Genomic DNA, 14453 nt, shown 5'->3' on the forward strand with positions numbered 1-14453 from the left:
GGGATTCCACACGTTGGGGCTTCCTCCGCCCCCTTTCCCTTATATGGATGTGAGGCGGATCCTATGATTAAGGCTGCGCAGCTGAGGAGAATCGGGCTCATCACGTCACCTGCATAAAGATTCCTGGCTGACCTTCAGTCTTCGCTGGATCGTTGCTACTACTAGTGGTAACCAGCCGATCTCTCTTCTGAGTCTGAAGTTACTTTACCTGTGTTCTGACCTGCCTGTGTTTCTCTCCCAAGCACCCTGCCTGGAAACTGCAGCTGACTCACACGGACCCTGTCTGCCCGCTCTCCGCCTCATCCAGTCTGTCCGCTCTCCGCCTCGACCTACAAGGAACCCATTCGACCTGTCACCACTTGTCTCAATAAACTCTTCACTAAATACCTACCGTCATCTCTCTTCCTTGGGTCCAAGCTTCAACCGTGACAGTTATAGCAGCGCATCACTGCTTGCAGTGTCTGCAACTGACGTCGGCTCGCAGGAGTGGACTCTGAATTTAGTACTGCGCGCAAGTGGAGGATTTGACTTAACAAACATAGCAACGCAAAACATGCATGGAAGTTTGAGGACGTATGACAAGTTTAAAACGGACATCGCTATTTATTCTATTCTATTCTATTCTACAGTCATTTAGAAGGCGCTTTTATCCAAAGTGACTTACACCTGAGAGTTTTTAGGTAGCTTAAATGGGCCTTAACTAACCTTATGCAGTTCAGTTAAGGCCGTATATCTTGTACGCACAAGTATAAATCAGTCTTCAATTGTTTCTTTTGTTAAAACTAAATCTTTGCCTTCCCTGCTGCTGCGTTCCATGACAGTATGTGGTTATGTGGTACTTCCTCGAAGATGATATTATAATTGTTTTTGGAGATAAATAAAATATTTCTACAAAAAGTTAATATTCCTTCTAAGAAATTAAATAAGTTATATGAATAAATAAATGGTATAGAATAAAAACCCCATGTGCACACCACTCAAATAAGTAAAAATTATCTACGGACAAGAATTGTGTTATTGAAGTTTAGCTTTTTCCGTGAGCCTGGTTGGTTCAGACTTTCCACCACCACAACCAAACATTCAATGAAGTAAATTAAGTGATATTGTCAAAAACTGTCATGCAGGACCTAAACGTTGTTTGTGCTAGTATGCCAAAAAGAATAAAATAATGCTTGTGTTTATTCCTATCTTTACTGGTCACTTTTACTGGGTGTGTGTAAGTGTATGGCTATGTGTATGTAGGTGTGTGCATGCATGTGTATGTTTACATTGAACATTGTCGTATTATGTGTATATTAAATTAAGTCTATGTTTTATCAATGTAAAGCAAGAGTCAGACAAGATTTATATTGCTGGTCTAGTTATGTTTTTCTAAGAGGTTGCTAACTGACAGGAGAGAACAGCTGATAGATTTTCCTTCTGTATTTTTAAGTATATAACTTCTTTTAGGAGCAGTGACGCAAATAAATCTGCATTTTTGAAGCTCACTTGACTTCAGGTGATCTCCTGGCTATAGCTCAGGAGGAAGAGCAGTTGTCTTCCTACCGGACGGTAGGCAGACCGACTCCTAGATGTCGAAGTGTCCTTGGGCAAGACACTTAACCCCACGTTGCCTCCCGATGTGCCTATCGGGGTGTGAATGGGTGAATGTGGTAAGTAGTGTAAAGTGCTTTGAGGGGTCAAACTGACTGGAAAAGCACGATATAAGTACATTTACCATCTAGCTTGTCACATTTTCAGAGGAACTGTGTAAATTTGATATTTTGTTCTTGGGAACATTTCTTTCTGTTTTGGCCATTGGGTTTATTAGCAAATTATGAGAATAACTCAAACTGTTCAGTATTTCTTGTTATCTAGTATTAGATTGTATTAAATTATAATGGCACTTATGCACAAAGGTTTTTTCATCTGCTGTTAAATTAACAAAATAATCACTGTGAAGAATACGTAGCAAAAAAAAATCTGAATCCCCCAGCAGGTGTCAAATGTTTTGCATGGGTTCTCTGAGCAGAAGAACCTGAAACTCTGCAGAGTGGATTCAAAGGGTTTTTACAAGCAGCAGTGCATATCTCTAACTCTGTTCCCCTTTTGTCTGTGAAACCAAAGCAATATATTAGAGCTTTTACAGTAAACGAAAAGAAACAAAAAACAAAGCTGCAGATTACTGATTGCGGTTTTGTGTGTCAACCTAGCGGAGAAACAGACTGCGGCACAGGCCCACTATTTCCTGTGTTAAACCCTTTTAATTTACTCAACGAAAACAACATAATGAAGACCCCATTTTCAGTTTAATTCAGACAGTAACCTGTTACATGTAAAACTAAATATCACATGTAATGCAAATGCGTTTATCAGCACAATAAATTAATTAAAATGTGTTTGCAAATCTGCACACGGACAGCAGCAGCTTCACATACACACAGCAAGCATGTGTGTGTTTAAGATGATATTGGATTAAGGTTGAGCTTAGTAAGGATTAGAATGTTCCACTAGCTGGACAATCACTTTAAATAGATCAACCAGACACTTCAGAACTGCCGAAGCTTTGACAGCAACATATTTCAAGCAGAGGACGCCGTCGCCAAAAACAGGTGAGTGTGTGAAGTTTTGCTGAATAGAGACTAAATTAATACTTTTTGTTAATATTAAAGTTACAGGCTTTAGGTTTTTTTTTTTTTTTTTTTTTTTTTTTTACCATACAGACACCTTCAGTTTAGATGTGAAGAGTATTTACACCAGTGTTAATCCAGACAAGACTTTTATAAAGTTCAAGGAACCTTGCAAAATCCTTAATGGCCACTTCAAATATTTCTTTTTTAAACAGTGATCATTTTTGCTCTACTCTCTAAGTCTAGCTTATCACTCAATGGATGGGTTTAAGTTTGTTCTGATCATGTATAAAACCTCTAGTATTGCTGAATCTCAACAGTTGTTTTTTTTAATGTGATCCATCAATAAATTTTCTTCAGTTATTTTTTTAAAAAAGCCTAAAACTAGCATCACAGATATACGAACACTATTTCCAGAAAAGTTTGACATTTTTTTAAATCTGTGATTTCTCCTTTATTATCTCATATTCAATAAAATAAAGAAATAATAATAAAAACCTGTATTTAGAAAATACTATTTCGGTGCATTTTAACATATATTTTTTTCTTTTGTCTTTCATGGTGATCCTCAGATAGAAACAGGGCTATATTGGAGAGTTAGGGTTAGGTCATAAGTTGACATGAGTTGAAACACAACAAAATAAAAAACCCATTTATGAGTACTTAATTCAAAGTACTGAAGTAAAATCACACAATATCAGTGAGTGTACATAAATCATAAATGGTAATTCCCCCCTTTAAAATGTCCTATACTTGCAGATTACTAAATATGTGATAAGTAGATTTTAAAACATCAACAGGTATCCATGAACTGTACAAAAAAAGGTCAGTTTAAAGCCCATTTTTTCACTGTAGCTAATTATTTTATTATTCCAACCTCTGTACGCCAAATTTAAGTGTATTCCTGGAAACTCAGTCATCCTGGCTTATTAAGAGTTATTATTATTTATTAAGTCACTCTATACATAAACAACTTTCCTCATCTTTCCATAGGAATGGCCGATGTCTTCAGAAGTCTAAACCTCCTTGAGACCCTCAAAGAGTCAATAGAGAGCAATAAGTTATCAGATGTCAGAGATGCTGTGGAAGATCTCCTCATCAGCAGGATCAACTTAGCTGTGGTGGGGGACCGTGGAAATGAAAAAGCCTCCTTCATGAACTCTCTTCGTGGCCTCGGGCCCGATGATGAGGGTGCAGCTCCTTGTCCATCCCCTGCTGCTGCAGAAGAAGTGGCCGGCTACCCTAACCCTAAATACCCGGACTTCCGCCTCTGGGATCTACCACCTGTCCCAACAACATCTTCATTTGAGCCAGAGGAATACATGAATAAATTTAAGTTCCTTCGCTACAATGCTGTCTTTATGACATTCACACAGACACTCCAACCCAACAGCGTGCAGGTTTATTTGGAGGCTCTTTCCCTTCAGCGACAAACTGTGTACTTTCTGCTTTTGGCTTCTGTAAAAGACACAGATAAGACCCTTGAGGAAAGGAAGAAAGCCAGTTTGGAAGAGTTGAAATCACAGGGTGTGAAACAGCCCAAGGTCTACCTTATCAGACCCTCCACACTGGAGAAACTTGACTTCCCTGGCCTCTTGGAGGACATGGGTAGAGACCTTCCAGAGATCCGAGCTCACGCCCTTTTCTTGGCTTTACCAACAATCACTTCAGCACTGGTCACCCAGAAAAAGGACTCATTCAAAGCAATCATATGGGCTGCTGCCTCACTGTCTGGTGGGGTGTCAGCTATTCCTGTACCCCTTGTTGCATCCATGGTGGACTCAAGCGTAGCAGTGCGAATTCTGTTGAAAGCACAACTATCTCTGTGTCTGGATGATGAATCGATTGAACGACTGGCCCGACAGCGAAGCATGGAACCTGCAAAACTGAAAGAGCTGCGGACTTGTGTGCTATCAGTAGAGGTCACTAAAGGAGAAGTTAAGAAACGACTGGCGATAGCAGAGAAGGACTTGGCCACAGTTTCATCCAAGCTGCTACAAATGGCAATGCCTAGACATGCACGTTCAGCTGGCCGCTCCTTCACTGCGATGCTGCAAGCCTTAAACAGTGCTATTGATGAAATGGCTGCTGATGCTGAGAACATTGTAGCTGCTGCTCTTGGAGAGGGGAAATGAGTCAAAGCGTTGCACAATGTTTCCTGTTTATGCATGGTTCAACATCACTTTTATGTTTCTGCTGAATAAACTTAATATATTTCATGATTTTTTTTTTTTTTTTTTTTTTAAATGGTCTGTTATTTGCTTTTAGTCCTAAAGAACACTTTACAGGCCATCTGAGCTGAACTGAGATGAATTTATATTTAAGGCTTCCCTGTGCCTGTAAAGGAGCAATCTGTTTTGCAGCTTTTACTTTTAACACATCTTTAAATAGAGGACTTAAGAGGAAGTTCAGATGCATACAGGCTGTGGCTTTCAAGCTAGAAAAAAAAGTGAGAAAAAATCTTCCCTCTGCTGGTACAGTTATAAAAGGCTGGTATTCTCTGGGTTGCATGATTGCGCATGCAAATTCTTTAAGAGTTTAAGTCGACTGTGAAAACTTCCCTTTTTAAAAATGCATTTTTAGTTTTGGGGAAAGAGCATCTGGTATATTCTGCTACTAATGAGTCTACTGAGGTAAGAACAGGCTTTTCTTACACAAACAGATAGATAGATAGATAGATAGATAGATAGATAGATAGATAGATAGATAGATAGATAGATAGATAGATAGACAGAAAATAAAGTGGATTGACATAAAGTGACTTAGATAAATGTATGTATAGCTGAAAACTTCATTTCTGTATATAAATTTTCATTTAAAACATTCGAGGGCAACCATTTATAAATCTATAGAGTTGAGTTTTGGTTCCTGTAAAGATACCTTCACTGAATTAAGTGATCTGGATTCAACTACCACCTGGAAAGAATTGATTTTTATAAATGATATTAACTGTAAGCCATATCCAACTTCTGAGAGACACTATTTTTTGTAATATTACATTTTAACTTTATATGGATAAATAGCCTGCTCTGAAAAATAAACTTGCTATACTACACAACAAAGTAAATACAGTGTGTAATGAGTGTACTTTGTATGAATAGCTGATGATGGGAAATATTTTATTTAAAAGAAAAAACTGTCATCTGTACATCTACATATAATTTTGATTTCCTGAAATGTACTGAATCAAATTACGTTTTTTTTCCTCATATAGAGGGAAGTTGCTGATTAAAATGCTCTGGTAAATGTGAGAATATGCAAAGAGGAAGCATCTTAGCAGTAGTTCATTTCCAGTAAAAGCTACGAGGTAGAAGACTTTTGTCCTGCTTGAAAATGAATGCACACACAGTCTGGTGGCTAACACTTCTGGCCCTCATAAAAGGTGAATTTTTCTTATTTTTTACTTTTCTATGCTTGATGTGTTTTATTTTGACATATGGTTTGTTACCTGACATTTCCATTTGTTTTCTAACCAACAGATTGTTCTTGTTCCCAAAAAGACAACCCCTTTGTTTTAGAGAGTCCTACGTTGACAGCAAAAGAGGGGTCCTGCATTGAAATTAAATGTAAACCAACAGTGAAAAGCTATATCAGTTATCATGATAATAACTGGTTTTGGATAAAAGACCCAAAATGGAGTGACGTTTTGAAAAATTTTAATGGAACTATTGTTTACAGCAAACATAAGCAGCGTCCTGTCAGTCCACTTTTTGAAGACAGAGTACATTATGTTGTTGATTCCTCTAAATCTGGACCAGAAAAACTGTGTAATATTTTGATCTGTGACCTGAAAACAACTGACAGTGGGAATTATTCGTTCAGATATGACAATAACCCAGACAAATGGATAACAGACCCAGGGACAAACCTTACAGTTGTGGGTAAGTACAAAATTATGAAACCATAAAGAAAAATTTCTGTAAATACATAGAAAAGTGCTGTTGTGGAGACAGAAACAATCAGATTTATTAGAATTTTATATTAACGTTGATTTCACTTTGAAAAAGTGAATAGGTGAGATAAATAAGTTGTGTTATTAAATAATTGAACAAATGTTTGGGAAAAAATAACATTATTCATTTTTCCTCACATCATACGTTTCAGTTTGGAGTTTCCCAAGCAAAACTCAGTCCCTGATTAAAGTCAGTAATTAAAATTGAGAACATGTAATTGGAAAATAAGCTTTTAGGTAAAAGCACATTTCATGTACGAGACAACTCAAAGTGCTTTAAACAATAAAAAACATTACAGCAGGGTGCAGAAGAGTCATTAAAAGGAGATTTACAAAAATTAGCAGACTGGACAGAACCAGGTCCTTAAAGACATCCCTTCTTCTGTATCTTAATAAACCTTTAATGTACAACCTAACTTCTCATTTTGACACATTTCAGTCTTACAAGTTTGCAGATTTAACACTGATATTTTTATTTTTTATTCAACTGATATATATAGGAGAGATCCAATTGTGACCCAATATCTCATTTAGAAGACCTGTTTACAAGTAATACCTGTTAAAAGAATTTAGATGATGCTTTGAAAAAGTTATTTCACACACCCAAAGACTGTTAGTGTATAAACCTTTATCCTAAGTCTTCAAATCTGAAGCTTTTAAGAATTTTAGCTCAGTAAATATCAATGTTTTACCCAGTATTACCAAAACTATATTACAGCCAATTATAGATCACTTTAACTATATATATTTTATATCTAAATTTACTCATAATTGTGTTCATCATTAATTTTCAGCTGATTTTATTTATTTTTTCTTTGTTCATTTTTCAGAAAATAAATGTCCGATCACGTTTGAGAAACCACCTGTTGTGGTGGAGAATCAGGTGGTAAACCTGACCTGTTCTACATTGAGTTCATGTACGTCAAATCTAACAATTGACTCGCCGATGCAACAACCATCAACAGGTCTGTCAGAGCATTTCAATGCCTTAAACAGTGAAGACATGACACCAAGAAGCATCACATACAGCTTTAAGACCAACTGGATGCAAAATGGGATTGAATTTTCATGCCAAACATCAGACAACGAGGACAAGTATCTGGTCAGAAATGTCAGCTTAACCGTAGAATGTAAGTCACTAGAATAGTTTGATTTCTGTTTATTGGTCATCATTAGACGTGAATAATGTTTGATCCAAGGGTCACAATCCCATCACAACTTAAATCATGTAGTTAATGTGTGTCTGGAATTTTAAAACAGGAATTTGTTACAGAAGGGCGGCAGGCACAAAGTGGTATCAGATTAAAGAGAAATCAAATAAACAAAAAAGAACAGAACAAAACCAAACATGCTGCCTGCACAAAGCCCAGGTGATCTCCAAGCCCAAGCCTGGGAGACACACTGAGTTAGGCTGGTGAAGCTCTTAACTAGGTGGCAGAGCACAGGTGTGGCTGGCCAGTGTCCAGGTGTGGTTCGTGCCACTAATCACCAGACAGCACCTGCTACACCAACTCAAAGAGGTGGTGGGCTGTCACAAGTTGAAGCTAATCAACTGAAATCTGAGCAGCTTCTTGTGAATCTTGAGGATTTAAATGCAACTGTATAAAATTATTTATCCAAAACTCCAACTTAAAGGATGAGATGAGCTTATTGTTGTTGCTACATAGTCAATAACTAACTGCAAGGAGTAAAATGAACCCTGTACTTCCTTTTTAATTTGTGTGACCAGCCTATGCTGCATGTTGACTGATTTGTGTTAACTTGTCCTAATTTTGTTGACACAGATGCTCCTCGAGATGTAAGGGCTAAGATAAGCTCTGAACAAGTGAAGGAAAACGATCCTGTGACTTTAACTTGCTCTGCCAAAGGGAATCCCAATGTCAACTTTAGCTGGTTTCAAAATAATAAAATGTTGGAATTCTCAGATCCTGAGATAACTTTCACTTCAGCTGAGGTTTCACACGATGGATTATACTACTGTGAAGCTAAGAATAAACACGGGACGGACAAATCTAACAAATTTAATGTTACTGTTTTATGTAAGTACTTCCTGTTTAACTTAAATTAATTTACTTTATGTCACAGTGTGCAACAATATTTCATTTTTCTACTCAGATATCACCATTATTCAGAGTCACCATAAAGTTATGTATTTTTGTTGCAGATGCGCCTGAAGTTTATGTACAAAAACTGCCCGAAACCATTAAAGAAGGAGACAAGATTTCTCTTACATGCAATGTGAAGAGAAGCCAACCACCGCCTAGCTCATTTTATTGGCTCAAAGATGGGGTCGAATTTAAAGATGGGGTTGAATTTAAACAAAAACAGACATATGTTTTTACCAGTATCCAGCCAACAGACAGTGGGGACTACAGTTGTACGGCCACTAACACTGTGGGTTCTGGGACATCAAAATCTTCTTCTCTGATGGTTGAATGTAAGTTTTACATTTTCCTTTGCTGTATAAATTAATGATGATAGAAAACATAAAGAGAGAGAAATCTACACTGTTGCTGTAATGTACTGTTACACTTAAATAACGTTTTTCTTATTTCCCCAGATAAGCCAAGGAGCAGCAGCGTTTCCATTCATGGTACTGATGTTAATAACGAAGTGAGAGTTAACAGCCACATTACGTTTACCTGTGACTCATCAGCGTATCCAGCACCATGGTACTCCTGGTTTAGTTACAAACAGTCAAATCCTTCAGAGAGGACATTAATCAGCAATCAAAAGATTTTTAGTTTAAAGCCAGTTCAAAGAACTGATGAAGCCTGTTACACCTGCAACGCAAGCAACAGTATCGGTGAGGGGGCCTCTAGTGAACCCACTTGCATACGAGTGCGCTGTAAGTAATTTTTTGTGTGTCCTTATTTATGTATTTTAATTCAAGTTTTCTGTAGATGATTGTTACATTCAGGAAGACAGTTTGATCAAGCTGAGTGATTATCTTAATGTAAAACTGAAAACATGGGTTATGTTGCCTGGTTAGCTCTATAAAAAACAAAAACAGGAAACTGAGAAAAAATGAACACTTCCTGATTGTGGATTTCTATTAATACCACATACCGTAAATGAAAATCAATCTCTCCACAGTTCCTCCCACCAATCTCACGCTGTCTATGGAAACTAAGGTCAGAGAAGGCGACTCCATCACTATCACCTGCTCTGCTGAAAGTTTCCCAGCATCAACCTTTCTGCTCAAAAGGTCAAATATTCAGTCTCCAGAATGGCAAGTCAGTAGCAAGTCTCAACAATCTGACAACATTTTCCAGCATAGTTTTACAGCAACTCCAGCCCAAGCCGGCTCTTACATCTGCATCGCCTCAAACGGCGAAAACACAACAAAAAGCAAAGAGATGACACTGGTCGTTGAATGTGAGTCATTAAGTGGTGAATGTGTTTTTGTTAATCAGATATTATCACAACGTTGGTTTTCATGTAACTCGATGGAAGTGAATTAAATATTCTTTCAGAAGTAGATCTGCTACATATTGTCATACGACATGAAATGTAGTCATTAGAACTATTAAATTGTTGTCATTAAAACAGTGACTTAAGTATTGTATATTTTAGATAATGTTTAAAGTGGGAAAGCAACATGTACATAGCTGTGTTTTCTTAGTGTCCTGTAAGAACAAGAAATCCAGTGTTTGATGAGAAGCAGTTCCTGACTGTTCTCTTCAGCTTTCAAAAAGGAATTTAATTTTGTGTTCATTATGGTCTGGGAGTGTGGAGTGGGATGATAGTGGTTGATGGAGAGGAATTAGTTGGTTGTAATATGCAGTTTGAGCCTATAGGTGGCACTACAGCCTTCACAGTGGACCTTTAAAATGACTTTTTAGGAGATTTGTTTTTGTTGCTTCACACTTTAAATATTTTATCAGCCCATGAAAACAATCCAGTCCAGTCATCTGCCTCCTAATAAATAAGATTTTATTTTCCCAGTATGGAAATAGAATAGTTAATGCTACACTTATTTAAGCAAAGCTGCGATGTTGTTTACCACCCCCTCTTTTGTCTAAATCTTGCTTTTCCACTCAGTTAAATAGTCATTTAAGAGTGTATGTTGTTCAGTTTTATGAGTCTGAAATATGTGAAAAGTAAATATAAATGTCTAACTAAATGTTTTTTTCTTTATGTTGTATTTGTGGAAATTCAGATGCTCCAAAAGAGGTGACAGTATCACCTTCACCTGAGCTTGTTGTGAAAGAAAACAGTTCGTTCTCTTTGGCGTGCAGTGCCCATTCTAACCCACCAGTCAAACTGTTCACCTGGAATAAGGATAGAAACAATCAGCTGAACAAGAACACACAGAATTATTCTGTAGTTTCTGCCAGTCCGTCTGACAGCGGACTGTACAACTGCATAGCAGAAAATGAGGTTGGACCTGGAAACTCACAGACAATTGAGGTTAAAGTCATGTGTGAGTATAATAATTCATTTGTTATGTACAAAAACTGATTTGAAATACTAGACTTAGTATACAGGAGTTCCTTGATTTGATTGTCTACATTTTTATTACTTTCCATATTTATAACTCCAAATTTATTGCTTAATGTTACCCTTCTTCCATTATTCTTTCATCCTGCTTAGATGCCCCCAAAAAAACAACCATCATAAAAGGGGAGGAGGTTCAGCTGCATGATGGGAAGCGTTCTGTAAAACTGAGTTGCAGTAGTAACGGTTACCCTGATGCCAAATATTACTGGTACAGTAAAACAAAGGTTCCAGTGTTTGAAGGTCGGACCTTCACAGTGCACTCAGACAAAGCCGGAGCGTACTACTGTGTTGCAGTAAATGACATGGGTCAAAAATCATCTGACCTGATCGAGCCCTTTAATGGTGAGTGAATATAAAAAGAAGTGCTGGGTGTTTTCACATGGGGAACTTATTGGGGATGTGATGTCAGAAGCAAATCTGATACTCCATACTGATTTTCTTTCTCTTCTATCCACAGACATTGTTAGGACGATTGTGCTGTCTGTGCTTCTGATTTGCCTTTTCTTGTTTATAGTCATAATTATCATCAGATCATGCAGGTAAAATATAAATACGAACTATTTTTGATGGGGAAAAAAAAACCCTTACACATTATTATTTTTATTTTTTCTGTATAAAAGAACAAATGAAATAGTTAATATCACTTTGTTTGCAGATACAATATAAGATCAGTTCAACACAGAGCTGCAAACACATGGCCCTGTGGTGGTTTTCTGGTAATGGTTAACACGTGAAAACATTTCTACATCTGCATTGAACAAATTTTTGATAAAAATGACTCATCTTTGTGTGTTTGTGTGGACACTAATTTAGGCAGGGTGGACTAGAGACAGAAGGAGGACTACAGAGAGTGAGATGGGTTTGGTAGGGCCTTTCAGGAGCAGAGATGACCTCTTGACAGATCAGCCCTGCCGTCCGAATGCCCAACAACACCAACCTCGTCCAGACGTCACGTAAGACAGCAACCACGTCACCACACAGCACAAACAACACCCTGTTGGACTGGAAGCCGGATGCTGCTGCTGCTCATTCTTTAGACAAAGAGTCCATTTTTAACTCCTTTAGATGTGACTGGAACAATAAGAGTCTGCCCAGTTCTTCATTAAGCCATCATGTTTGGTTCTCATTGTTTCACAGGTCTGCATCCAACATCAACACTGTTTACTGCACTGTGAAACCATCTCATGTACAACAGGTCAGTCAAGCTGAAGAAAGCAGGACATTACTTATATGAATAATAAAAATAACCAAATGAAGTATATATTGGCCTCTATTAAGCACAACTATTCTAAAGCTGTCGTGAAATTTCCTCTGTAGCTGCTTTAGTTCAGCATTCAATTCCACTTTATTTTCATAGCGTCAATTCATGACAAAGTACATTTTAATATGCAGTCTGATTCATTGTAATTCAATTGTAATCCAATTAAAACAAAATCCTTTCATGATCTACATTAGTCCCTTTTCTAAAAACTGTCTTCATATGAGCTTATTCATGAAAAATAATTGCCTAGCTAAGGAAACCAGCAGATACAACAAATCTTCTGTTCGATTCAGTCCCCAATCCTGTGCATGCACAGGGCCATGGGCGGTGGTGGATTGGAAAAATTATCTTTTAACAGGGAGGAAAACCTCCAACAGAACCAGATTCAGGCAGGGCGGCCATCTGCCTCAAACGATTGGAGAGCTCATAACAGAGCATCAAAAGCCAGGGGTATCTGCTGAAAAAGAGGCATTATAGGTCAGATTTAAACCCAAATTATCCCCATGAAGGTCATTTATTTGAAGATTTTTCAGTCTTTCAGGGCCTTAATACATTTACAGTTTAATGGATGCAAAGATGCACCGAGTACAGACAAGCACTGGCATCTGTCGTCTAAAACCTTCCTTTGTAGAATCACATTATAGCCAAGCGGATGAGTCTTTGACTGATCAAGCTGTTGCTTTTCCATCGGTTTGCTCTAGCTGTGTCTTCACTGATTTTTCCTGTCAATGAATGTCTCTGTAATTACTGTAATCATTCAGTCTTTGTGGAACAGTAAATCAGTATACAACTTACAGCTTTCAGTTTATAGCACGAATGAGCTAATTCAGTTCCTACCACATTACCGACTTTTTCCGTCTGCATCTGTTCAGGCTCCCTCTGCACAAAAGCCAGCGAGACAGCAGGCTGGACATGAGGACGACTCTCTCAACTACGCTTCTCTGCACTTTCAAAAGAAGCAGAGGTGAGACTTCATGTTTTACAAGTACTAGGAAATGAATAAATAGATTATTACTGTGCATGGCTCTTTTATGATGATGTTTTTCTTTAGGGAACCAGAGGATGCCATTTACTCTAAAGTGTCCAAACCAATGTCAAAGCCAACTAAAGAGGTCAGAAATGTCTAAATTACATTCCTATCATCCTTCATTCTCTGATGTAGCTTTACTTAACAGGTGAAATAAATCTAGGCACTGTCATTCACTTTGTCATATTGTTTCTATTTTCCTTCAGAAAGAAGAAGGAGAGCAGAGGGACTATGAGAATGTCTCAGCTGTGCTTGCAGTCAAACATTTCAATCTTTATGAATCAGACTCAGACACCAGTGATGAAGAGGAGGACGTGGGTTACACTCAGGTGAACATAAGACAACAGAGAGCCAAGAGCAGCTCCAGCAGCTCCACAAGCTCAGAGGATTCGACTGAGTACTCTCACGTCAAAATCTGACCTGACTTTGACCTGAAATGGGTCTTTATCAGCAAACTTGCTTATTGTAAATATGGGTTAAAATCTTCTATTGTATTGTTTTCCTTTATTATTATTTTGCTTATAGACATAACTTTTGAGCAACTCTGCTTTAATTAATGTGCATTAACAAGTACTAAACAAGAGGCGATTTTGCTGCATCATAAGCTAAAATTTACCGCAATAATTCAATGTATAAAAAGAGAATTACTTCACATAAAAAGATGAGATTGTTGTTCATGTTTCACAGCTACATTTCTGGAGAGGCTGCGTTTTACATGTACATACTGCATATGGTTCTATATCATAAATCGCTTCAACTTTAGTCTTTGATGACTTATCCACAGAACTAAATAAAAAAAAAACACACACAGATAAATACACATACAAAGTTATGATTAAGGTTTTCATAAAGTTTTTATCAAATATTACTTCTTCATTCTGCTTCTTTCAGTCGACAGGAAGGATTTTATTAAAGAGACAAATGTTAGTGTTACAATATTAACAACAGCATGACAAACATGGCAGGTTTTATCTATTATAATAAACCAGATTTTGATATTAAATGGAGGTCAAAGGATCTAAAGCAAAAGTCAGGATCTGGATCTGAAGCTACAAAAGTGTAGCATTGTCTTGGATTATGTTTTCTGCAGGAAAGGTTTAA

General features: G+C 37.5%; 2 protein-coding genes across 3 annotated transcripts; both read left to right on the plus strand.

Moving 5' to 3' along the window:
- The first annotated feature begins 2555 nt into the window (after positions 1-2555).
- irgq2 (immunity-related GTPase family, q2) lies at positions 2556-4791 on the plus strand. Its single transcript, XM_041988697.1, has 2 exons — positions 2556-2591; positions 3603-4791. The coding sequence occupies exon 2, from the start codon at positions 3605-3607 to the stop codon at positions 4742-4744; it is 1140 nt and encodes a 379-aa protein (XP_041844631.1). The 5' UTR covers positions 2556-2591; positions 3603-3604; the 3' UTR covers positions 4745-4791.
- A 326-nt stretch (positions 4792-5117) lies between these two features.
- On the plus strand, positions 5118-14275 carry si:dkey-24p1.1 (uncharacterized protein LOC556718 homolog). Of its 2 annotated transcripts, XM_041988788.1 has the most exons (17): positions 5118-5242; positions 5824-5991; positions 6089-6490; positions 7392-7691; positions 8346-8600; positions 8726-8998; positions 9122-9409; positions 9658-9939; positions 10724-10987; positions 11158-11406; positions 11522-11603; positions 11720-11780; positions 11878-12017; positions 12202-12259; positions 13198-13289; positions 13377-13437; positions 13559-14275. In XM_041988788.1, the coding sequence occupies exons 2-17, from the start codon at positions 5943-5945 to the stop codon at positions 13769-13771; spliced, it is 3069 nt and encodes a 1022-aa protein (XP_041844722.1). In that variant the 5' UTR covers positions 5118-5242; positions 5824-5942; the 3' UTR covers positions 13772-14275. The 2 variants fall into 2 exon arrangements, with proteins under 2 accessions (XP_041844722.1, XP_041844723.1); XM_041988789.1 differs by lacking the exons at positions 13198-13289; positions 13377-13437.
- Positions 14276-14453: the final 178 nt, after the last annotated feature.

Source organism: Melanotaenia boesemani, chromosome 6 (assembly GCF_017639745.1).
Source record: "Melanotaenia boesemani isolate fMelBoe1 chromosome 6, fMelBoe1.pri, whole genome shotgun sequence".
Classification (NCBI taxonomy): domain Eukaryota; kingdom Metazoa; phylum Chordata; class Actinopteri; order Atheriniformes; family Melanotaeniidae; genus Melanotaenia; species Melanotaenia boesemani.